At 43.4% G+C, this 25,456-nt stretch overlaps 2 protein-coding genes across 3 annotated transcripts; one reads left to right on the top strand and one right to left on the bottom strand.

Annotated features, from left to right (window-relative positions):
* On the top strand, positions 1-10,379 carry HSPD1 (heat shock protein family D (Hsp60) member 1). Its single transcript, XM_074829539.1, has 12 exons — positions 1-140; positions 911-1,086; positions 3,933-4,185; positions 4,744-4,826; positions 5,522-5,617; positions 5,934-6,027; positions 6,440-6,608; positions 6,953-7,052; positions 8,143-8,388; positions 8,730-8,904; positions 9,508-9,686; positions 9,778-10,379. The coding sequence occupies exons 1-12, from the start codon at positions 5-7 to the stop codon at positions 9,928-9,930; spliced, it is 1,860 nt and encodes a 619-aa protein (XP_074685640.1). The 5' UTR covers positions 1-4; the 3' UTR covers positions 9,931-10,379.
* Positions 10,110-23,986, bottom strand: COQ10B (coenzyme Q10B). Of its 2 annotated transcripts, XM_074829543.1 has the most exons (5): positions 23,860-23,986; positions 19,948-20,094; positions 18,283-18,475; positions 15,522-15,623; positions 10,110-12,579 (listed from the first exon to the last, which is right to left on the bottom strand). In XM_074829543.1, exons 1-5 carry the CDS (start codon positions 23,949-23,951, stop codon positions 12,412-12,414), a joined length of 702 nt encoding a protein of 233 aa, XP_074685644.1. In that variant the 5' UTR covers positions 23,952-23,986; the 3' UTR covers positions 10,110-12,411. The 2 variants fall into 2 exon arrangements, with proteins under 2 accessions (XP_074685644.1, XP_074685646.1); XM_074829545.1 differs by lacking the exon at positions 15,522-15,623.
* Positions 23,987-25,456: the final 1,470 nt, after the last annotated feature.

The raw sequence follows: 25,456 nt of genomic DNA on the forward strand, positions 1-25,456 counted from the left end.
CCACATGGGTCGGTGGCTGGCGGGGGGCGGGGCCGAGGCGGGCGGTGCTGAGCGCCTCCCCGCTCCTGCCCGCAGACCTGCCAGTTCCGCTGCGAGTCCGGACGCGGAGGCGCCTGCTGTTCCCCTCGCGCTGCCCGCAGGTGAGGCCCGGCCCGGCCCGGCCCGGGCAGGGGGTGCCGGTGGCCCCCGGCCCCTTCGCCCTGTCCCCGGCCTCTCTGCGGCAGCCGTTGCCGTTGAGGGGGGAGGAGCGCCCCGCGCGGGTAACGGCCAGGCCTGCTCTGAGCACGCGGCCCTAACGGCCGCCCGCGCGCTGTGGGGGTGGGGGGGGGATGCAAAGCGCTGGGAGCGCGGCCCGCGGCCCCACACCCGCGCGGGGGCGATGCCGTTGCGGCGGGGCCCCGGCGGTGTAGCGCGGCCGGGCTGGCGGCAGGGGGCGAGCGGCCCTTGACCTTGCTGCGCGTGTCCCGCGGGAAGGGGACATGTGGCCGCAGGCCCTGGCCCAACCTGGGGGGCCCGGCAGCGCCCCCGGACCCCTTCCCGCCGCGGGCCGGCTTGGGAGCCTCACCCGGGCGCCCCTCGGAGCGGCGCCGCCGCTGCTGGGAGGAGGTGCGGGGCGAGCGGAGCCGCTGGTGTCCCGACGGGCCCTCACGGTTTCCCGCCCTAGCGCCGGGGGAGGCCCGACGGGGGGAGCTCGGGGCTGCCGGAGCCCAGGCCTCGCCTTGAGGCTGTGGGCTCCCCAGCCTTGTTACTGGACGTCGCTTGCGCGTCTCTATTTTAGCCAGTCGAAAAACTAAAAGTTCACGGTCACTTGCTTTACGTCTTGAATCCCTTTTCCCCTCTTTTATTCTAGAAGCAGCTGTGCAAAAATGTAATGCTTATATTTTTCTTTGGATTTGTTTTAATTTTTTAGACATGCTCCGTTTATCTACAGTACTCCGTCAGATAAGGCCAGTGTCCAGAGCACTCGCCCCGCATCTAACACGAGCGTACGCAAAAGATGTGAAGTTTGGAGCAGATGCTAGAGCTCTTATGCTTCAAGGAGTAGATCTGCTAGCAGATGCTGTAGCTGTCACCATGGGGCCAAAGGTAATGGAAGTTTCTGCATTTATTTCATGTTGACCTGGTTGAAAACACCATAGTAGAAGACAGTTGTTAGTTTTCCCTCTGCAGAGCTGCATGATTGCCATCTGCAGTTCTGTAACCCAGAGATGTGGGGGTATGGGCAGACTGCTGCAAGCAGCCGTGTTCTCATTTTTGTCACCTGAACCATGACAATAGCGCATGTGCTTTTCATAGTAACAAAGTAAAGGTAATTGGATCGATGCGAAAGGAGCAGGACATTTCTTTAAACAGTTTGAAGGTTAAGGGGATGTGCATAATAGTTTACCATGGCTCGCCTGACAGCCTGTAACGATGCAGTAGATAATTTAGCTATCTATAGCATGTGGTTTTTATTTTTGTTTAACAAATTATGGTTTTGTATCACTCTACCTTTTAGTATTAACAAGGTAAAAGAAACAATGAAAGCATAATGCTGAATTTTCAGTTGGCTGGTAAATGTTATCAGCTTAATTGAAATTCTGTGGCAGTGGTGTTTATGTTGCTTATAGGACAGAAGATAGTGTCTGGTTCCCTGGGAGTTGTAGGTCTTTTGAAAAACTAGCTACTGTATTCTGCATAGTCATGCAACATGCAGTAAGGCTCGAAATGAGATTCCTTTTTAAAAAAGACACTGATTTTCTTGGGCCTCATAGAAATATCTGTTCTCTACAGTAACAGCATACACATGGTAGTTCTTCTCAAGACTTCTTGGCCTCTGTAAAATTCATTTGTGTATTTCTTGAACATTTTTGGTGCTGCATTAGCTTTATTCAAAGGCAAAAATGCTGTAAGATGAACAGGTGAAGGTTAAGGAACGGTGATTTCGGCAAGCTGTGGCTGTTTTACATAAAGGAACAAAGTTTAAGTCTAGTCAGTTAATTTAACTCCTGTTGCTTTGGATCAGGCTACTTTGTGAATGCCTAAGCATAGTTCTAATGCACTGGTTAAAGGGCAGCTCCTGATGCAACTTACTGTAACCTTGTGGGGTTTTTGTTCCAGAGTTCTCACTTGATCTGCTGTTCTCCATGCATTTGTAGAAATTTAGGGGTTGTACTGTAATGCCTGATTCTGCTTCCAGCATTTTTAAGAAATACCACTCTGGTGAAGAAACTTCCCTTTGGTACTGTTCTATATTTAAAGAAATGTGGTTTACAGTCTCACACAATCTTTCGATATCGCTGCCAATTTGTTGATTACTTTATCAGAACTAGTTTATGTGAGTACTTGGATTCTTGATATGCAGGACCATTCAAAATGCGTGTGTATTTACTGGTGGTGGTCCTTTTTTCAGAAACACAGATAAAAAGTGTTTGCTGAGTGTAAGTCCCTTAATGTGATCAGAGGGAAGCAGATTTTGTGCTGCTCTCCTCATAGCTACCAAACAAACAATTGGAATAAGACCATGTCAAAGTATAGAATAAAATAAGCAAAACAAGGAGAGGCTACATGAAGAACTTATCAGTAGCGGCATACTCCAGAGAGAGTTTCTTAGTCTTGAACCACTTTTAGATTTAGAAGCGCGGGTCAGATAATGCAGCAGTAATAAGTCAGATTATGCATTATTCTGGCGTAATTGTTTCATGGCACAGAGTTAGAATTATGTAAGCTCTTTCACAAGTTCAACATCAGTAATCAAAGCTTAGCATTTCTTTTGCAGCTTCTAGGGCTGGTTGTACTTCAGCAGCAGCGTAGCCTCGTGCGTGGCAGGAATCCAAAGTTCGTGCAATCGTTGAGGCTGAGTGAGTGGGCTCTGCAAGGGAGGAGCGTGGCGCAGCGTGCTGTGCGGGAGTCCTTAGCTGGCTCGCTTGGCACGTGACCCCACACCCTGGCTGGGGCACGATGGGCTTCCGCGGTGTCTCGCAGGAGCCAGCATGGCCAGCTCTGAACTGGACCTGACAGGCCGGGCAAGGGGACTTGTGCAGCTCCGCTGGGAGCAGCAGTGCTGAGCTGGGGCAGTTGCTTTCCCTTCCCCTCCGCCAGCAGCTCCAGCTGTCAGGATAGCTGAAGTTTCAGGGCGGCAGCGGACCAGAGGTGGCTCCTCACATTTCTGCTGCCTCCAGCTCAAACTGGAACAAGATTGATGGGGGCAGCTATTCAAGCGGTTGAATTCATCTGGGAACGAGCCACCCTCTTGTGCAGGTGCATCTGTGTTCCCTGTATGGGTCATAGTTTCCCAAATTAACTGTGTTTGTATGTCTTGCATAGGATAGTCCAGCCCAGCTTTTTAGTTGACTCAGGTACGTGATAAGAAAGGCTTGTTAACGTGCGGTATTTGAGAAATTGTGGCTGTATGTTAGCACAAATTTGTTAAGTATTCTCAGCTCTTTTCTAATCACTGATAAGGTTTGCAAGTCTCTGCCTTTTTTTTTTTTTTTCCAGAATGTGCAACGAATTGAGCTTTGTGTTAGTGTTTTTCAACCATATAGGCTTTTTATTGTGACTTTATGGAAATCTTGCAAATTTAGTTCGTTATGTTGCTACATTATAATTTTAGAGGAAAATATCAGTGTTAGAGGGAATCTCTTCTATTATTTTTCACTGTAAGGCCAGTCATATTTTAGTTGCAGACTTCTGAGTCTGAGGTATTAAGCATTATGGCTGGGGAATGAAGCCTCGTTCTGTGAAAGTATAAAACCTTTGAGCCATTTTTCCAGTTTTGCAGAACCATGGCAGTGTGCGTGCTTGAACAAAGTCTCAGCTGAAAGCTCTGTGCAAGGTGATGTTTCTGTTCAGCTGTGGCTGTTCAGAAGGTTCTTCATCTTCAGCTGAACTCTGAGTAACATGCTGTGCATTATGTGGCTTTGATTTAATATTTGTCTCTTTCGCCCTAGGGAAGAACAGTTATTCTTGAACAAAGCTGGGGAAGTCCCAAAGTGACAAAAGATGGTGTGACAGTGGCAAAGGCAATTGACTTAAAAGACAAATACAAAAATATCGGAGCCAGGTTAGTTCAAGATGTTGCCAACAATACAAATGAAGAAGCAGGAGACGGTACCACCACTGCAACAGTGCTTGCACGTGCTATTGCCAAGGAAGGCTTTGAGAAGATCAGCAAAGGAGCGAATCCAGTAGAAATCAGGAGGGGTAACTTTTTTCCCTTGCTTTTAATGTTTTATCACTGTCTTTACTTTTAATATCCCAAATCTGGCTGGCTTCCTGAATAAGTTGCCTTCTTTTGAAGAGCCACATAACTTTATATGAAGAACAATACATAGAGAAACCATTTGTTTCTGTTATGTTACTTACTCTGAACAATTCTTTGTTTTTCTAATAATTTTACTATTTTGTATGCAGTTACCTTGTTTAATTGGTCATAGGTAACCTCCACTTAAAGCCATTTTTGCATTTAACTAATTTCTGATAAGCATATAAAATTACTGGTGCTGTGTAAATAGATTTGCTATAAATTTCAATCATGACAGAAGATCACACCAATTCCAAAGAACAATCACTAGGTGTACAAATGGCAATGTGGAACTAGAACTGCCAGTCGCTTGTTTCTGAATGTGTAAACTTGATGCGTTTTTGCAGTGTAGACTTTGGTTTGAAACTGAACCTGTGACTTGTTTGTTTAGTTTTTTTTTTTTCTTCCGTGCTGTATACCTTGTTTTGTTCACTCACAAGTATTCCATTCATCTTTAGGGGTGATGCTTGCAGTTGATGCTATCATAGCTGAACTGAAGAAGCTGTCTAAGCCTGTTACAACTCCAGAAGAAATCGCACAGGTAAACCAAGTTTACTTAGCTATTCAGAAGAAGTTCTGTGAAGTCAGGTTTAATGGGGTTAGGTTATGCATATGTGACACCTGAGTGTTTTTCTTTATATATCAAGATTCAGAGTATGTTTCATTGAATGATCTTCATGGTAACACTTTCATTTTCTTGAGTTGCTTAAAATTTCCAGTATTCTGCCTTCAGTCACACTGCTAGAAGTTAGTTCAGAAGAAGGTAGTTTTTCTCATCTTCAAGCTTCATTCCAAAATGTGGTCTTAAAACAGAAATTTATGTACTTGGGAAGAAGTGACGAGAGTGAAGATGTGTTTGTGATGGGAGGTGGTGGCCGACTTGTGGGGATGCGGCAGATCTGCTGTGAGAGGTTCAGGTGGAGGTGGGTGCCCAGCTGGGTCTTGGGCACTGGGTATGTTGGCCTTCACAGCTTATTTCTCCCCATGGCCGCAGATTCAGGAGGCCTGTGTGTGCTGCGTGAGGCTGGTGCATGGGATCTGGCCCTGTGCTTGAGCTGCCCGAGAGCCGCCAGCCCTTCTAAGGGAGTTCTTGGGCCCTGGCATGGGTGTGCTCCAGGCGGCTGCCCTGTCTTGTCAGGAAACCTGGGGACTGATGATGGTTATTCTGATTTTCTTTATAGTGAGGAAACAAATCACTTGTATTGTGAAATGAGATTAAATCATTCATGGTTTCAGGTTGCCACAATATCAGCAAATGGAGATCAGGAAATTGGCAATATAATCTCCGATGCAATGAAGAAAGTTGGAAGAAAGGGTGTGATCACCGTCAAGGTAAGAACTGGCCAACATATGGACTAAGTGCAAAGCGACTGTCTCTTCTCCAGCTACGACTGGCTTTTGTGGCATGTGATGGAGCTGCTGCTGCTCACGTATGGTGTCCCACTGTCATTCCTCCCTCCCCAGCTCCTTTAGATCGGGGCTTGATTGCTGTTCCCTCTTAGAATCCTTTTATTTTGAAGGGAAGCACATCAAACTGATGTGTGGCGCAGAGCCTTGCATTCTCTTGTGCACAGTTTGCTAAAACTGTACTTGTGCTCTTGGTAGTCGATAAGGGATCTTTAATGTAGACTTTTTTGCACCTAAACAGGATGGAAAAACTCTGAATGATGAATTGGAAATCATTGAGGGTATGAAATTTGACAGAGGCTACATCTCTCCATATTTTATTAATACAAGCAAAGGTAAGTTAACAATAACACCTGTCAAATACTTTACAGTGGCTCCTGTAAGTTAGAAATAGTGGTACCTGATATAAAGACTTCACAGACTGTTACACTGTGTACCACAGCAAATAGGAGGGGGGGGGGCGGTCCTTCCCCATCGGAAACTTTTAACTCTTGGTAAAAGCTTGGGGTCTTTGGGGTTTTTTTCCTTAAGGGTGGACAGCGTCCATGCTAACATCAAGCTGGCCCTGCAACACTCCAGAACAATGTAGAATTAAAAGTGGAGTCTTGGAGAAAACAATTTGTGTTTCTTTTCTCTAACGCTGTTGGAAAGTGCAACAGCTGCTCCAAAGTAGCTCCTTAAGTTTAAGAGAATGCTTGATACGTTTTTATAATCACATTGTTCAGATAACACATGTTGTTCCTGCAGGGCAGAAATGTGAATTCCAGGATGCTTATGTTTTAATCAGTGAAAAGAAAATTTCTAGTGTACAGTCCATAGTTCCAGCTCTTGAAATTGCCAATGCTCACCGCAAACCTTTGGTCATCATTGCTGAAGATGTTGATGGAGAAGCCCTCAGCACTCTAGTCTTGAACAGGTGAGGCTCAAAATCCATACTTTTAGACAAACACTGCTTTTTTTTTCATTTTCATCTTTTTAAAGGCATACATAAAAAGCATGTGTTTGAATTTGTTATGGTGTAGTGCTGTTGTCCTCCTATCAGTACCCAAGAAACAGCAGCTCTTGTACGTAGCTATACTGTGCATCAGTTCAGACAGAACTTCAGGTGTTTCCTAACTGCCAGTCTGAGCAAAACCAGCTCAGTTCATGAAGGTCTCTGCTTGCTTGATTGTTAGAGCTGTACTGAATTAATTGGTTTTAGTAATTGGACTTGTTCTCTGAACACATGTGGAGTGCTGCTCTCTGAATTCTTCTCTTCAGACTGAAGGTTGGTCTTCAGGTTGTTGCTGTAAAAGCACCAGGTTTTGGTGACAACAGGAAAAACCAGCTTAAGGATATGGCAATTGCTACTGGCGGTGCTGTAAGTAATGATGTTTTAACTGGCTTCTTGCTCTAAGAAATGCTAATGGTATTTAAGAAGGAAAAGAATGTATATTTTTAGATCAGTGGCTCGTATTTGCTGTGTAGTGGGCTGTGTCCTCTTCTTTCAAAAATGTAACAGTTAACCAATTTGTGAAATTATTTTTTTTTTAATAATTGCTGTGTGATACAGCCCTGACCAACCATGAGTAATACGTCCTTTGAAGTTACACACAATTTCCTTGCAGCATTTACGTTGTTAAAGGGGAAGGAGGAACTGCAAGGAAATCTCTTTAGAAATAGCAAAGCTTTCTTGCCGCCTTATAAAATGGATTGTCTCACAATTGCCTAGACTTGAGTATGGCAAATGTAATTCTGTTACATGTTGGGAAGAGACTGGTTAATTTTCTTTTGTACTCAACTTCTCAAATAGTTGATGTGCTTATTAGTGTTCCTTTATGCTGCTTTTTTTATACATGCTTCAAAATCATAGCATGATACTGGGATCCAAAGGTGGTTATTGAAATAAAACTTCATGTTTAAGCTAACTGGAGTACAAAGTAACAAACCAGCAAACTCTAAAGTGAGTTTAGTGCCAACATTCATAACTCCTTGACATACCAGGAGGAGGCTGTAACACAGCTCTGCTTTCCAGGCACTGTGGATGGGTGAGGTACATTAGTCACTGCAATAATTAGGCGTTGGAATGGGCTGCCCAGGGCAGTGGTGGAGTCCCCATCCCTGGAGGTGTTTAAAGAGTCGGGCTGACATAGCACTGAGGGATATGGTGTAGTTGAGAATGGTCAGTGTTAGGTTAATGGTTGGACTAGATGGTCTTCAAGGTGTCTTCCAACCTAGATGATTCTGTGATTCTGTGAATGAGAAGCTGGCAGCTCCCTGTCCTGTGAGGGCCAGTTTGAGGTACCTGCGTGCCTGGACTCGTTAGGAGAAGAAGAGTTCTGTTCAACTTGGCTGCAGTGGTGTGGTTGTTTCACACTGCAAGCCTGCTGTCTGTGTCCATGTGTCTGTAAATAAAAAACCTCACACATGCAGAAGCTGTGAATTCTGACTTTCCATGTAATTTGTTTCAGGTGTTTGGAGAAGAGGGTTTGAGCCTAAATGTAGAAGATATTCAGGCTCATGACTTTGGTAAAGTTGGAGAGGTCATTGTGACAAAAGATGACACTATGCTTCTGAAGGGGAAGGGTGAAAAGGCTCAAATTGAAAAACGTATTCAAGAAATTATTGAACAGCTAGAAGTTACCACAAGTGAATACGAAAAAGAGAAACTGAATGAGCGATTGGCCAAACTCTCTGATGGAGTAGCAGTGTTGAAGGTGAGAAGTTAAACTTCTTGGGAAAGGGGCATTATCAGTCCTTTATTGCCAGTTCAGTTACTGCTGCCTCATTATCTTAGTGGTTGATCTGGATGAGGAATTTGTCGTCTTAAAGTGATACACTTTAGTATTAAGAACTTGATGAAACAATCAACTAAAACTGTGTGTTTGGGCCTCTTGAGTGCTGAGGTACAGAAAATCGCTGCCAGGATGGGGGAGCGTGGGTTTGCTTTCTGGCCCGAGCTGCATGTTTCAGTGTTGTGGCAGCAGTTCCGTAGCCAGCAGCGCTCTCCCAGCCCGGCTTCTTGTGCAGACCCTGACATGTGCCTTGCTGCTTGCAGGTTGGTGGCACAAGTGACGTTGAAGTGAATGAGAAGAAAGACAGAGTTACTGACGCCCTGAACGCGACCCGCGCTGCCGTAGAGGAAGGCATCGTTCCGGGCGGTGGCTGTGCGTTGCTCCGCTGCATTCCAGCACTAGATGCCTTAGCTCCAGCCAACGAAGATCAGAAAATTGGTAAGTAAATTACCTGAATGTGTGTGTGGAAGTGCTAAGAATGGATTTTCTCTGGCCTGAGGCTTTACAAGATTAAATACAGGTTGCTTTCAGTGAGTTTTCAGTTACTTGATCTTTAGAACCTCCTTGGTACAGCGGTCTCTGCTTTACAGTGGGACGAGCTTTCGCTGTGTCCCTGACTGGGATGTGAAGGAACCAGTAACAACAAAGCAGTGGGACCCCCGCAGAGAATTGTAAATCATTACAGGAAGGGTGGAGTTGACTGTTACAGCCGTTGCAGACAGACACCAAAATCTGAGAATGCTTAAGAGATTGTGCAGCAAATTGAATGGAAAAAGGCTTTGTGCCACGTTACAGTAATAATGCTCCTTACTACTTTTTGCAGAAGTAAAACTAAAACGGGTGTGAAGGTCCTGCAGAGATTTCATTTGTTGACAGATGTCAGGCAGCAGAGAACTTCAGCTGTTTTTATCAGCGCCAGGGAAAGAAGTTCTTGCTCAGAGGGTTCTCAGTTTGTATTGGCCCCAGCAGATGAGCGCATGCCTTGGCACAGGAGGCAGCAGCGTGAGTAATATGTAATTTTAAACATCCTTTTTCTTACAGGCATTGAAATAATAAAGAGAACACTGAAAATCCCAGCAATGACTATTGCAAAGAACGCAGGTGTTGAAGGATCACTAATAGTTGAAAAAATCCTGCAGAGTCCAGCGGAAGTTGGCTACGATGCAATGCTTGGGGACTTTGTAAACATGGTAGAAAAAGGAATCATAGACCCAACGAAGGTAACCTAAAATAGTCTTAATTCTCAGCTTTCCTTCCTCCCGCCTCATGTGATAGTCAGCAGGTATTAAGTTATTTCTTTCCTATTTTTAGGTTGTGAGAACGGCTCTGATGGATGCTGCGGGTGTTGCGTCCCTCTTGTCCACAGCAGAAGCGGTGGTGACCGAGATTCCGAAGGAAGAGAAGGAGCCGGCGATGGGTGGGATGGGTGGGATGGGCGGAGGAATGGGAGGTGGCATGTTCTGATTCCTGGGCCAGGGCTGCATCATGAGCTGTGCTGTTTTACTGACAGTTCTGACTTCAAAAACTTCCGATGTCGGTGCAAGAGGGTGGATAGTGACTGAAGTGAGGCTGGTGTTTAAAAGAATCACTGTAACCATCAGTTACTGGATTTCATTTAACACACATGTAATTGTTTACAGTCATTGTCCATGCCTACAGATAATTTATTTTGTATTTTTTGAATAAAGACATTTGTACATTCCTGATAACTGGGTGCAAGATCCATCTCCCAAGGTCCTGATTTAAACTTAATTAAGGCACTTGATATTCTGTTTCAGAATTTATTGGTGCTTGCCAGTACTAGGAAGAACTTGGAAGCCACTGTGCGTGAGACTAGACAATTGTGTACAAAGTAGGCAAATACAGTTATGTGACCTTTATGTAATAAAACAAACTGCTCAAAAGTGATGAAATGTATCACCTTCTTCCTCTGCACCCAAAGCCACAGCCTGCTGCTGCTTCTAAGATTTAGTAGAAATCTGACACTTATGTTTGGAAATGACAGGGCCTTTCCTGCCTTGTCTAGAATGTTTCTCAGAAATACAAGGGACTTTAATTTTGCGAAGAACTCTCTGTGCTGAGCGGGCAGTACAGTTCTCTGCACTATTAAACAATGCTGTGAAACTAAGGCACGTGCACTGACGTTATTTTGCCCTGTGCTGGACCAGGCTGGTGCAGCTTGAAGGACCTGGGAGGGAAAGTGCCCTGGGGCCAGGAAACAGTTATCTTTGCTGAGAAAAGGGGCTGGGTTTTTAAATACTTCCCTTGCTCAGGCGTAGTAGGTGGTTACCTCCTTGCCTGGAGCCTTCCAGTCTTCTGGCTTTCTGGGAGTGAGCTCTAGCATGTAGTTTGAATTACATTGCACTAGATGCTGCTTTACCCTTAAAAATGACAGCTTGGTTTGACACCTACTGTGTTTGTCTTTGCTGCATGCTTTTCAACTCTGCTTTCTGAACTTAAAAACAATGCTGTTCCTAGACTTGGGTGTGTTTCTCTGATTGTCCCAACATAGGAAATTGCTTTACAACTCCTCAGTGCTTTACAACTGACCTCTTAACCCAGCTGTCACTTCCCCCAGCTTCCTGCCTTTAATGAGAACTACCCTTCCCTGATAGGGTGTGTGAAATTCCAATTGCTTTTTCTGGAAAAGTAGCTGAATGGTCTGGAACTGGGTCAGGGCTGGCCTTGTCCTGCCCCCCACCTTCCTATGCTATTTCATACCCTCTTCTCTAGCAACCAGGCGGATTACGGGCACTTTGGAGAAAGGATCTGCTTCAACACCTGACCTGAAGTTTCCCCTCATTTCAGTAAGGAAATTTGGTAACGCAAGGCAGCACAGAGACAGGATTTAAAATCTGTTTAAACAGATTTTAACATGTTTCTTCAGAGACTGGAAAGAGAATATTGTCAGGACTAGAACTACTGACAATTCAATCAAGACAGCTGGTACTGGTGTAACAGACCAGTGGTAGTACAGTACTGGAAAAACCCCCAAGAACGAAGGTTTAGCTCTGCAGGGTGTGTTTGTTAATGGCAGCCAGCCTTGGGTGTGCTTGGCTGCAGTAAGTGGAGGTCACCTTGTTCCTCTCTTGCCCTGCCGCGAGGGCAGCGCTGTGCTACAGACCCTTGTGCATCCCTGCCCTCCCTCCCAAAGAGGTAACGCTCACATGGCTTACAGCTGTGTGGGAACTGGGACCTGTCTGCATCCCAGGAGACGTGTCTACGCTGACTGCAACCTGTGGCAGCCAGAGGCGGGTAGGCAAGCTCAGCCTGCCGGGCAGCCAAGAACTGCTGGCTAGAGCCAAAACTCCTGCACTCAAATTCTATTACTCCACACGTGACATGTACCCCTCGTGTTTAACCTCTGAAAATTGAAGAGTGTTCAGGCTGTGTTCCTTTTTCTATTGCAGTTGCTGGTCAGAATTCAACGGCAGCTGGTGATTCCTGACTTACCCTTGTCCTTCACTCAGATTAAAAGCACCTGCTACTCGATGCCTGACAAGCTGTTCATATTCAGCAAAGCCAGAACGTCTGTTTCCCTTCGCTTCGCCAGAGTTGGCTGAATTGCTGCTGTTAAGTTACATTCACACTACTAATAACTTAAACTTGAGTTAATACGTTACAATGCTGAAAAAAACATAAGCTTGGATAAGGCAGAACTTACACTGTGACTACACAAACCCTTTGGCAAGTTAACAAATGGCAGCCTGAGACACCTTGTGTTACAGTAGCTGCCAACTGTCTGTTCCTGATAACACTTTAAGTTGCACTTGATTGCAGCTTGAACATTCTATATACATCTGGCTGAACAGGTGTTTTGTACAGTATAAAATCACACCCAAAGCTCAGATAGGAAATAGACGCCCCAAAGGAGGAGCGTGGCACCTCTCGTACAAATAAAGTGTACAAACGAGTTTATAATGGAGGTGGTTACAATTCTCCCTTTTATGTGTGATGAACTTCATGAAGCATTAGCTCCCGAGGTATGCTTGTTTCTGGGCCATGGAGTTTGGATGCTCTTCTTTCAAAGGCAGCTACCATCTGCTTTACCACTTCATCAAAAAACAGCGTAGCGAGTTTTGAGTGTAGAAGTGAACGAAATTCAAAAGAAACCTGTTCAAGACAATAGAGAAGAAATGTTTTTCCTGTATCTACTGTTGTAGTAAAATTCTGTTATAAATAGACAACTCAATTAAAGAATCTCCAGCTAGCCTGCAAGCAAGCCAGAGGATTGTATCCCTGGGCTTTTCATTTAGAAGAATCATTCTGGTTAGTTTTCTGAAGTAATCATTTCCATTTATCTAAGCTAACTGTATTTTACTTAATAAATGCCACATCACAAAACATAAGTAAAAGATTTGGGATAATGAAAAAGCTACTGACAAACAATAACTTAGTTACTTTGCACACAGAACTCCCTTGGAGGACAAAAGTCAGCTGAAGACAATCCTGCATGGCAAGACAGACAGACAGCAGACTTACAGGTAAGCCGGAGCAAACCCAAGAGGCATTTAAAAGCACCTTGAAATAGCTACCTATTAAATACCAACATTTAAAATCAGTCTTTCCATCTAGGTAGCTGTAGTTACGGTACGGTCAAAGAGCAGTTTACTGACTAAAGCTACAGATTTTGTTTTGTGTGCTGTATCTCCTACCTGAACCCCTCCCACCCTCGACCATCGCTGTCCTGACTCGGGCAGTCACTTCCAGAGTACAGACAGGCTGGTGAAGTCCTCTGTACCGCCTCAGGCCTCCCACTGCAGTGCTCAGAGCTGAACTTCGGCAATTTTTTTTTCAGCTGCTGAATCTTGCAGTTAAACTGAAGCTACTGCAGCAGTTAACAGTTATGGCAAGGACACAAAGAGTTCGCTTTCTCTCTCCACCCTCAAAAAAAAAAGGTCACTTTTACATCAAATAGTCTTAGTTATGCTTTTGTGCTGTGCTGGCCTTCGGTCTAGTTAAACAACATTCCCCTAAGGCTATGGAATCGCATTGTTTTGGAATACGCAGCTTCCCAAAATGATTACGAAACAGGTTGCTCTTCTGCAATTTTATCATCGCTCCTGCTATAACGTGTCTTTTGGATTGAGATTTAAGTATTTTTGCCATTCCTGAGAAATCCGCAGATTAAATGCCAAATGGCGCAAACACAGCTTCTCTCAAACTGCTTATGAGTAATGCACATTAACTGCGAAACAGTAGCACAGAAGTCATTAAACTACTTGGCCTGCAAGCCAAGTGTAGCTTCATTTACATTTACTTGACCTCAGGCACCAGTAAAATTAATGTGTCTTTTGAAAGTCTGAGAGTTGTCACTGAGAGCATGTAGAGTTCTGCAGAGCAGGGATAATGAGTCTGGCATCATGTTCAGTACCTGTGAAAACCTGAGGTATGGTATAGATTTACAAAGTTTGCAGATGGTAAAAATGGTGTTGTGCTTCAGTCTGTATACCAAATCATTCAAGAGCTGAAACCAAACTAGAAAAGTTCCCCACTGTATGTATGTGTCTCCTGAAATCAGGCTGGTAAAGGAGGACACATTAGCTTGTGGGAACCAGCATAACCCAAAACTCAATTTACATTTTCTAAAGCAAACAAGCATTCTTGAAATCAAAGTTGTCTCTGGAATATCTGTACTTGCACAGTATGCGTTGAGAAGTGCTTATCGTCCCTATCTGCACAGGCCCAGAGGCAAGCCACACAGCAGGTCAAGGACTAGTGAGTCCTTAAGGTCTTGCCTCTGTGAGGCAACCCCCTGCTCAGCTGGCTACATTTGCTTCTGCCACCTCAGAACGGGGTAACCACTAAGAAGTGTCAATAGTGTTTCCCCAAGAAAGTGAAAATACCCATTTTAAGACCAGTCTTGACTCCCTTTAACTAAAGCTCTTGACCTGAAATGTCAAAAGCTGGCTTTGGTACAGCAGGGGGGGAATTTTCCTCACAGACTCAGCATTTAGACTACAGGCTTTAGACACTCGCTTAATTCAGGTTTTCTCAACTGATTTCTGGCTTCAGTTAAAAGCTAGCTTATGTACTGGTTAGTAGCAGGAACTGGTATTTACTTGCCTGGAGAAATTCAAATACCATGAGCAAATACCATGCAAATCCCGTAAGAAATGTATTTTTTTTAATGCCTATAGATTCAATTTTACCGTTGAACTCCATGAAGTCCAATACAGCAATAAGCTTTAAGTTATTAACCCAAGGAGATTTATGTGATAGTTTACAAATACTCCAAAAGCTTTTCCTATTTACAGACGGTAAGTTTTAAAGCAGAGTATCCCAGTAGATGGCAGCAGGATCAACCCATTTCTGTGTACTTGTGTAGCCTGTTCTGAACCCCAGCTTAGTTACCGGCTCAATGCAACACCTACTCTTAACACTATAAAATGTAAGAAAAAAAGGTGGTGACAGACTAAATAGACAAAATGGAAAAGCTGTAACTTGAGTGGAAAACAACTTGTCTAGGAGTAACAAGCTAAATCAGATACTAGATTTAAAAAGCAATCGTTCTGAGCTGCAGTGATAGCCCATCATATTGTAGAAAGACAGCAAAAATCTATTATACCTGTATTATAGAAGGAAGGAGTAAGACTGAAAATACACAAAAGAGTAAAATTGGAAGCCAGGATTTGACCAAACTGCAGGCCAACCAGGACAGATGGGAGAATACCTACTTACTGGTACCAAGAGCACTTCAGTTGTAATTAAAGGAAATAGCAAAGTATGTTTAATACTTCTCCCTCTGCATTTGACTGTCTAAAAACTTGAGCACATTTAGAATTGTACAGTAAGAGATACCAATCCCTAGACTGTTTCATAATATGTGGACACCTCACAGAAGACTGCTGTCTCTGACGGACACTGTAATGGTTTCCACGTGGTAAAGCCTGCAAAAACTTTTTGGATAGTAGTGACTAAAACTAACTTGTTTTCCGTGTGTATGTGTGTTAAAAATTAGTTGCAGGCATTAAAAAAAAGAAAGCACAGTTGAAGATACTGTTTCTATGCCCTGTTCCTAGCATGTGGTAGTCTTAATTAATTATAATACTTACTGAAAAATCCAGTGTACATGTCCTTGGATAACCAGGGATACCTGGGCTGAAACGCCACACTGTTTCTAAGTGATTAAATAGTTTTCCATCTGTGCAGGATGCCTAAAATAAAGTTTAAAAAGTCAAACTGCAATTAGGCTTTTATAGATGTGACAAATTGGTGTTACTGAAGTTTGCATTTGCATTTTGTTAGACAGTGAAGGTCATGGCAGAGTTAAAATTAGAGTGCAGCCAGCGTGAGATCCCATTTGTACAGTGTCCCTTGCAGCAAAATAACTGAATTCCTTTTAAGGGAGAGGAAAAATTTGTGTGTTGAGAGTCATAAAACAGATATCTAGCATGATGCATAGAACGCCAAAATAACAGTAATGCTATATACCAGAATTCTGAACAACACTGCTTTAAGCAAAGGATATGGATATTTACCGGGTTTGGGGTTTTTTTCATTACATGTAATGTAATGAAAGGCCAGGCTGGATGGGGCTTGGATCAACCTTTGGTCTAGTGGAAGGTGTCCCTGCCCATGGCAGGGGGGTGGGAACTAGATGATCTTTATGGTCCCTTCCAACCCAAACCAGTCTGTGATTCTACATACAGAATTATTTATACACTGACATTCAGACCAGTAGTCTTGGGCTATAGGAATACCTAGCATCAAACCCAACCTGACTGAAGATGAACTCCAAACATCTTCTGTCACAAGATACTATTGTGATCAAGAGCTACAGTAATCCATACACTCAAGTTTGTAATCAGCTTCTACATTGGCTTTTAGTTACTGGCAAGCCATATTTAACTAACATTTCAGGAGTGTTGCACACAATGCTCCTTTAAAACAATACAGTATTTGCAGTAGCTGGCTTCATACTTTTCATGACAACAGGGTCCTTATTTTCACTCATTTTGCTTTTAGCACATATAGCTAATTTTGTGTGCCTATATTTATAATAGAAAAAGATTGAAAGACATACACTTCAAAATCATCCAAATACATAATTGTCTTGGAACTTCTAGAGAGAATTTCTATAATTTTTTGGACTCTTTTTTTACAAGTTCTTACTGTTACCACAGGCAGCTCTGCTCCAACAAGACTAGCCATGATGAACAGGTGTTGCTTGTGGTTTGAAAGCCGTGGTAAGGTAAGCCATCTCAAAGACTAATCAGCAGCACAAAAATACCTACATTTTTCTGCCCAGGAATGAGATGCAGTACCTTACTACTTCTACAGCCAGGGGAGGAGTAGAGGCAAGGTTAGACATGAAGAGCTGGGCTTGCTTTTCCTGTTGCTGCCAAAAGGGCAGGAAACATGGGAAAATTGCCAGTGTCCCCCCCTTGCTCCCAACCTTATAAGTAGCAAACTCACTCTGTGCTTTCCTCTGTGGCAAGAGCTGCTGCTACCAATCTGATCTTTTCCATTGCTCAAGCACTGCTGCCATAAGCAACAAATCCGTGCTCATTTTGTTGCCACCAGCAGCCCGCTATGCTAGACCACCAGACAAGCTGCCTTTGCTCACAGTTATTTCTGTGGACAGTGAAGCAGTTCAAACACAGTTGCTCCTCTAGAAATGTCCCTACAGTTACATGCACAGAATGTAAGCTTCTAGGAAAAATAATCCCAGCAGAGAAAGTGCTAATAAGTCTAGGAGGAGAAAATCTGAAGAAACAGTTCTCACAACTTTCATGGTCTTTTCTTGGACAAGAAATTATCTTTTGAGCAAATTAGAGGGAAAAAGAGCTGGTAAGTCAATCTGATAGCTATGTGAAAGGAAAAAGCCAGTCTTGTCAGGGAAGAGGAGAAAGGGAAAGCAGTCAGCATGTAAAATGCAAATCTTCCATTGGAGCTGTTCAACTTTAAGAAAGGGAGGAATATACTTCTGTTTTCTTTCCAGAATCATTAAGTACAAAGTAAAGCACTTTGCATATTCACTTTCCAATTCACATCTCTCCTGTACTTAAACCCAGTTTCTGTTTTGAGCAGTGTCTCTTAAGAGGAAGTCTAGAGAAGAACAGTGAAAGAGGATATCCAAACAATTATCTCAAACAGCTATCAACTGTTGTAATTCCACTAGTTACACCAAGCCAAGATCTGTCACATGAAGGGAGAGGCAGTTTTGCCATAAGGAATCTGTTCTGAGCTGTTCCTAACCAAAACAGATTTGAACATATAAGGCAAACTAGTCAGAAGATCCAGACTTCGTTTAATATTTCTGTCTTGACATTTTTAATAATTGCTCTTGAAAAGCTGAAAACAGAAGAAATACAACTGCTTCTCTTCTGAACAAAGGGGCTTTGAATCAACTCTTCTACCTTCTTATCAATACACTGAATAACAAGTTCTTCTTAAGACTTCTCATATTAGCTAGGGAAAATTCTCAGAAGAAAAGTAATGACCGATACCAATTTTGCTAAGGCATCAGAAGCTACAGTTGTCAAAGATAACTTTTAAGTTAGTGTTAATTTTGCATTTTGAGAGGCTTGGACAAAATTTTAACAAAAACGGTGTATCTTCATTAATGGAGGCTAGTTTCTCCAGCAAAAAGAAATTAAAAAGCAGTTCCTCCCCCACCTCATTGGGCAGCTTATGTTTTAAAAGCACATTCAAATTCTCTCCAGTTAACCTAAGTCTTTAAACAAAAGCAACACAAGTTTTGAGCCACACAAAGCACTTCCAGCATCAATTTTGTTTCAACATACCAGTGAATTATTTGAATTTCAACAAACAAAAGTTATGGAAAGTTACAGCTAAGAAAAAAAAAGTTACCTTAACTAAATGCGGTCTCACTAGGGTAACAACCGATGTATACCTCTCTACTACAGGAGGAAATCCTATTTCTAGCTGTGCTTTGCAGTATCCAGAGCGCTTCGATAATATGTCTGACTTTTTACACCAAGGAACAAATAGTTTGTAATTCTCCACAACGGCAACAACTTCATACATTTCCTGCATAGAATACCTGGAAACAGAAATACAAACATTAGTTACAAGGTTTTTTAACTTCAAACTCAATATTAAAAAGTTTCAAAGATTATATAAATGGCAGTTTGGAAGGTGAACATACAGTCACTTGAAAACACTACCACTGGTTTTGGAAAGTAAAAAAGAGTACAAAAAAATGTAATAAACTGGTAAAAGTCTTTGCATAAAGATGCAAAAAACCACACAACATCCAGCAGTAAAGTTAGCAAACAGTGAATGTGGTGCTGGTACTTCCTGCAATATTGGGTAAATATACATACATTTCAAATTGAAAAATAATTTTTCCAGCACGGTTGTGTCTTCATTTAGGTAGATCTTCAGATATTCCACATAAAGCATACACATGTCATGGCTACCCAGAAAGGCTGTATCAAAACTAAAGTACTTTATTTCATAAGGTTTAAATAGAGGAACACTACTTTCCTTATTTTATCCCAAATAAAAAAGCTTAATTAAAAAATACATGCAATGGAAAAACCTCACAGCATCACAGAATGGCTGAGGTTGGAAGGGAGCTCAGGAGGTCATTTTGTTCAACCCCCCTGCTCAAGCAGGATATTGAATCATATGAAAGAGTATGATGGCAACGTTTTAATTGATTCTACGGTAATGTGACAAAGAATTACATAGCTATGGCTTTTAATTTTTAGTTCTGACTCAGGAAAGAACTGAAGCACATGCTTAATTCCATCTGTGCTTAAAATGAAGCATATGTTCAACAGTACTCAACAGTGAGTACTATTGGACCAAGGCTCTTTTTAAGTGCCTAGGCAAAATCTGTTGCATTTCAAGAACTATCACATAACTGAGTGTTAAGCACAGTCAAAAAAATTATGCTAATAAACAAATAGTTCATACCATTGTGGACCAGAGACTGGGGACAGATTCCCAGTCTCGTCAAATTAACTGGAAGTTTCCCACTAGCTTTAAGGCAAACAGGATTTCAAAATCTTTTTCTATGTGCCTAAGGTTCTTCACCACATAAATATTTTCCTCCTTTTAAAGACAGAAGAAAATCTCAAGAAGCGGGGAGTACAACATAATGTAAGAGCAAATGTTAGCATGTATTTGGGACAGAAAGGAACAAACTGACAGTTTTCACACCTGTTGGTTTATTCCCATTTCACCAGATGAAATTAATAGTGTATTCTTCCCTTTCGGGGTTGTTTTTGTTTTGTCATGGAATAGAAAGATTATTTCTGGCACTGCCTTCTATGGGGCAAGAGTTTTGGCTTCCTACACTTTTTATACTCAATTTCAGGCTGGAAAAGCCCGATCTCTACAAATTCTCAAAGTCAAAACTCCTTCCTAGTGTCCAGTTGGGCAGAGCCATAGGGGCATGTGTCTTCAGGGCTGCTCAGTCCTTGAACTTCTAGTGTTTTGGATTAATCAAAGCAAACACAAAAATCAACAGGCATATAAAGTCTTTTTCCACACATTTATACAAACCCTATAATTCTTCTTTCAGAATATTCTTTTCTTTTATTTACTAGTGGTGCAGCAATGTTGAAGAAAGTTCTTGAAAAGGTATGGCTCGTTACAGGTACTTGCAAAGGAGAAATTCTGGTCATCAAAATACCACAAGAAGCCAAGTGCCTGCAACAGTGAAAATGCTTTTAGATGTGTTTCATATCAGCAAAATAAATAACACCACATTCAGGTGAGACAAACAATCTGTGGTATAACATTCCAGAAAATGTTCAATTCAGATGGAAAAGCAAAGGCTCATAACAGTATACAAACTGTTAAAAAACGCAACTTGATTTTTTTTTTTCCCCTTTAGGAGAAACTAAAAATAGCCCCCAGTCACGAGAAAAGTAACTGGCAGAGTAAAACACAAAGGCGTATTAAATGTTGACTTCATGGCAGTCTGAGTTCATGTACAAGCCTCATATGCACTTAATTTGCAGAACGGGCTTTCTCAATAGCAAAATCAAGGAAGAGAAGGTTCCACTTGAGAGATACAAAGCTGAACTCTGCTATAATTCCTCTGGCTGCCATCCTTCTCTCAGAAGGACAGTTTCATTTTGAAAGTCCTTTCAAGAAGTGCATTGCTTATCCAGCTTTCAAAATTTCCTTCAGAAAAAATCATGCAAAACCTTGGACACAGTGTTTTTCATAAATAAAACTTAACAAACTACCTTTAAAAATGCTAGTAATTTTAAGATTGCACTGCAGTGTTCTCTGTTTGTGAACATCTACACTAAAATCTAACAAATATTCATTGTGATTAATAGGTCTGTTCTGCTAAATTACTGATTTTGCCTAGATTGAGTCAATTAAGACGCAAAATGCTACTTCAAAAGCTCCGATTTTTGGCACCAGGAAGTTAAAAATGCCACTGTTGCTGTCAGTGATTCTACAAACATAAGCTAAAGAGCAACCTGGGTCTTTTACTGTCCTTTCTCTAATTAAACAATCGGGACTATACTTCTGGATTCACACAGACAAAAATGGAACCAACCTTCCCCACTTAGCATTAGACTTGTTTGGTGGCTTACTTGGTCGTTCTGGTGGGTTTTTTTAAACACAATGAACAGATAAATGCATTTTTTTTACTAACCACCAAAGTAGTCTAGCAAATTAGTTACCAATTTTAAACAATTAAAATTATTATTAACATGTTCTTTAAAAATCAACATAACTTTGAATTCTAAAGAAAGACAGTAATAACCCGGGACTGACCACCCTCGCTTATATGGTCAGTGTAGTAGGAGACAGGCAAATAGTAAATTGGTATTGAGTTTAGAGGAATGTCATCATCATCTGATTAGAAACAGTCTGTACAGACTTTTAAAAAAAGAAATAAACAACTGTGATACAAAGCAAGATGACTGACAACACAGATTGTAACCACTGCAGCTGAAAAGGAATCACTTAAGATGGGACAGAAGTATTGTGTCAAAATTAAGAATAGGTTGACTTTAAAAGTCTTTAGACAACAGACTCTGCAAATGTTTGCAACTGTATCTCAAGGGATGTGGACACAGTTGGGTTTTTTTTTCCACACAGACTGGACAGGACTGTGAAGGAAAAGCACTGCTTTGACAGAAACGCTGGACCCGTGCCAGCAACATTGTAGCTGCCTCAACCAGATTCATAGAAAGTGTTCAAATGTTTGGACCAGACCTCCTCCTGGTGAGCAAATTTAAATTACTTTCTCCATCTGGGGCTACATATAGTACAGAGTCCAAACTAGTTGCCAGGTTTCTTCTCTTGTTTTTTTACTGTAACGCTATGCCAGTATATTGTTTCATACAGTTTTATCTAGACTTGTTTCAGCTACAAGGCCGAAAAACAATCTCTACAAATAATCTTTTAATGGCTGTAAGACAATGTCCTTTTCACAGTTACATTGCCATGCAAGGAAGGCAAAGTTAAGAGAGGTTATAATGCTGACAAACATGGTGAGATTTCATCTCTCTCCCAATTTTATCTGAAGAAAAACAGATGCTGTAAGAATGTGCTGGGCTCGGTCCCAGTTGAGGAAAGCATACCTCTTCAAGAAATCACAAAAGCACGGATTTCAAAGGACTGTCACACATGTTTTTGTGAGCCTGATCAAGGCCACAGAAGAAAAGCCAAGTCCATACCAGCATTCAGACACACCTACCACCTCTGTGTTTACCCTCTGACAGTAACACAGCCATATCCACTCGCACTGCTCTTACTGGCATCATTCAACTCCTGCCACTCGCTGCTTTCTCTCTAAACACTTGGGCACCTGACCTCCATGACCTGAAAAGGAAACATTTACTGGTGTATGGTATATATACGTAAGTGATCTATACTCAGTGATTACTTTTAATAGCTATGAAATTTTCTAAGCTTAAAGATTAACAAATTTTTGAAAAAAGGAATCTCGAAATCCTCACCATAAAGACTGACATTATAGACAACTACATGCCAGGGCATTTGTATTTACTGTTATCCCAGCTGTTACTTTCTTAAGGTTAGTGATATCTGATGGCCATTTTATGGTCTGTGAGACATGAGTTGATCTCATTCAAATTCCTTCTCAACAGCTGTTCACATCCCAAAAAATGAGCGTTGCCAGCAAGTGTCCTCATTAGCATCTCAGTCTGAATAAGTACAAGAGGCTAATTTACCACCTGAGTCCTTGAACCCAAGTCCAGCAGAGTACGGGGTCTGCTGAGTTCACAACAGGTACAGAATGTACACCGATGACAACTGCAAGACCTGAAAGCATACCCAGCTTCAAGGCTACACATAATACAGCACCATTTTGGATTCAGCTCGCACTTGCTTAAAACCAGCTGCCAAGATCTTGCAGCTTACACTAGAAACATTTTCAAACTTAGGTTGCAACCAGTTACTTAATGGCTTTCCTTACACTGAACACCCTTCCCGTAATCAATATTGCCCTCAGGACTAAGAAATGACTTTTTAAAATAGTGATTTTGTTTGCCAGAATTATTTTAATATTGCAAACATATCCTAAAGATTAAAACATGGATATACATTTAAAAATGTGGTCCAAGTAAGATGACATTATACCACTGCACAGTAACAATTATGTCAAATGATTGCTTGACATTTGACATCATGAACTATTCTTTTTCATCATTTATATGAAGATGACAGTAAGACTTTGAATTTATCAAAGAAACACAGCAGCATTGCCGTAACAGAAGCAACAGGTGAACCTTTTTTCTCCTAAGATTTTCAAATCACACTCCCTCTCTCATCTGCTGTTCTTCTTCCAGTTACAAGATCAACTCTTATCCCAAAGCATGTTTTGTTTCTCAAGTTGTTCCAGCCAGCCTTCCATGTGATCAGGGCACAAGAAACTTGTTGCATTATCTGAAGTGGAAAACATCCGGGCGTTTTACTCAGCTTTTCACTTATTTTACGGATTGCTCAAAGTTATGCAACTGGCTCAAGCAGAGGAGAGACAAGTTGATAATCTGAAAATCGTTTGTTCTTCCGTTGACCCTGGCCCCTGAAAGCTGTCAACAGCTGCCGAAGCTGAGGGCACCTCAGCCGCCCCCGCGGGACGCGGAGCCGGAGCGGACCCGGGAGGACCTTCCCTCTCCCCTTCCCCAAAGCCAGGAGCTTCTCTGCTGGGCGGCTCCGAGCCGTGCCACGAGCCCCCTGGCGGGCCGAGCCGAGCAGGGGCTCGCCCAGCACCGCCCCGCGGGCTACAGCACGCCTGAGGCGGCCTCACCCCCCCTCCCCCGCCCCGGCCTGGCCGCGGCGCCCCGGGGCTACAGCGGGGCCGCCCGGCGGGCGGAGGGAAGCCGGGGGCGGCCGGGCGCGCCGAGGAGCGGTGCGGCGGCGGGGCCCCGGGACGGCACACGGCTACCCGCCGGGGCCCTGCCTGTCAGCCTCCGACCGTACCTGACGGCGGCCGCGCGTGGCGGCGGGGGGGGGGCGGCGGCGACGAGCCCGCTGGCCAGGGCCCTGCCAAGCGCCGGGCCGCTCCGCGCCATCTCGGGCCCCGCTCCTCGCCGGCTGCCCCGCCCGCCCCCGCGCGCTGCCTAACGACCGCCGGCGGAGAGCCGCGCCCCCGCCGCGCGCCCCAACCGCCCTATCGCCGCGCGGGGGCCGGCGTTACACGCCGCGGGCCAGCCCCGCCTCCGGCCGGCGCTGGCGGAGCCCGAGGGGGGGGCGCGCCCAGTCACGAGACAGCTCGGGCTCGCGCAGGGCGGGGGGAGAGGCCCTTCGCCTGATTGGCCCGGCGGCGCGCGAGCCCCGCGCGCGGCTATAATTGGGCTTGTGCGCGCGGGGGGCGGCGGCAACAGCAGCAGTCGCCACCACCGCCACCGCCGTCGCGAGCCCTCCGTGCTGGGGGCGGCCTGGGGAGCCCCTTGGCAGAACGCTTTCCCGCCCCGGGCGGGGCACCGGCTTATCCCGCGCATCGCCGCCCCTTCCCTGAGCAGAGCGCGGCTCAGGCAGCTGGGCAGCAATCCAGTGCTTAGCCTGCCTCTGCTCGACGCCGGCTAAAGTTTAGAATAATCAACGTCATTAAAACTTACTAGTACCTCCATAGGCCTGGCTACAGTCACAGAGCGTGGCTTTACTACACATTGATACAAAAACCTCATTACTCGTGGTTTCTCATAATTCACCTTTCAAATACAGCCTCCTTCAACAAAAGCGCATTTTACGAGTATCCTGCAATTGAACTATTGCTTAAACATAATTTGTCTCAAGATACATTTCATATTACATGTAAAATCATGCGTTACACAGAAGTTATTTAAAAGTAAGTCTGCAAAATCTATTTCCATAAAGTAGTACCTTTTTAGAATTCAGTTCCTGGTGTGTTATTCAACTCCTGAACTGAGACACAATACTTAGCTTCATAGTGTTTACACATCCTTAACTTGAACAAGTACCTGGGCTGTATCACACTAGAAGGTAAACATACAATGTCAACAATGTCTCTAACTACATGATAAACCCTTTCCCACCAATTAAATGCAACTAGGATTTCACATCTGATGTGAGTTAAATTGTATTTTAGTTAAAGTAGTTAAGTTAAAGCAGTTTAGTTAAAGCTAGTCCACATATACATCATCTTCAGAAAAGTCCTCCTCATAATTATCTCAGTGTCCTTGCCATTAGCAAAATCACTATTAAACAAGAATACCACCAATTTGGATAACTGAAACTAATTGGAGCAGCTCTTTAATCATGTCAGGGTATGGTGCTTTTCAGATAGGCTGTCCTATAGCATGTTCTTCATATTGAACCTGATAAAAACCAGAAACATGTAAAAACCCATGTTCTCCGATGCAGGTGAAAAACAAACAGCAAAGCCAGAAATACAAAAAAGCCCCAATCCTAGCCTGCCTGCACCACCACCGCCCAGCCCCCGGCTCCAGTCCTTATTACTAACTTCATCTGAGGGTTTTGCTACTGCCATCAGCTGCTCTTATTTGCTGGATTCCATGTTTCGCCGTGGGAGCGTGTTCTGCCTCTGTTGTTCTAG

The sequence above is a fragment of the Strix aluco genome, chromosome 6, assembly GCF_031877795.1.
Source record: "Strix aluco isolate bStrAlu1 chromosome 6, bStrAlu1.hap1, whole genome shotgun sequence".
Classification (NCBI taxonomy): Eukaryota; Metazoa; Chordata; class Aves; order Strigiformes; family Strigidae; genus Strix; species Strix aluco.

Bases quoted from the DNA above. Each gene is read 5' to 3' on its own strand.
- HSPD1 (XM_074829539.1), top strand. From the start codon at position 5: ATGGGTCGGTGGCTGGCGGGGGGCGGGGCCGAGGCGGGCGGTGCTGAG. The intron at 4,186-4,743 runs GTAACTTTTTTC...ATTCATCTTTAG, and splicing joins TCCAGTAGAAATCAGGAGGG to GGGTGATGCTTGCAGTTGAT. The intron at 6,609-6,952 runs GTGAGGCTCAAA...TCTTCTCTTCAG, and splicing joins AGCACTCTAGTCTTGAACAG to ACTGAAGGTTGGTCTTCAGG.
- COQ10B (XM_074829543.1), bottom strand. From the start codon at position 23,951: ATGGCGCGGAGCGGCCCGGCGCTTGGCAGGGCCCTGGCCAGCGGGCTC. The intron at 20,095-23,859 runs GTACGGTCGGAG...TCACTGTTGCAG, and splicing joins CCACGCGCGGCCGCCGTCAG to GCACTTGGCTTCTTGTGGTA. The intron at 12,580-15,521 runs GTAAGTATTATA...TGTCTTGAACAG, and splicing joins CATGTACACTGGATTTTTCA to GTTTCTTTTGAATTTCGTTC.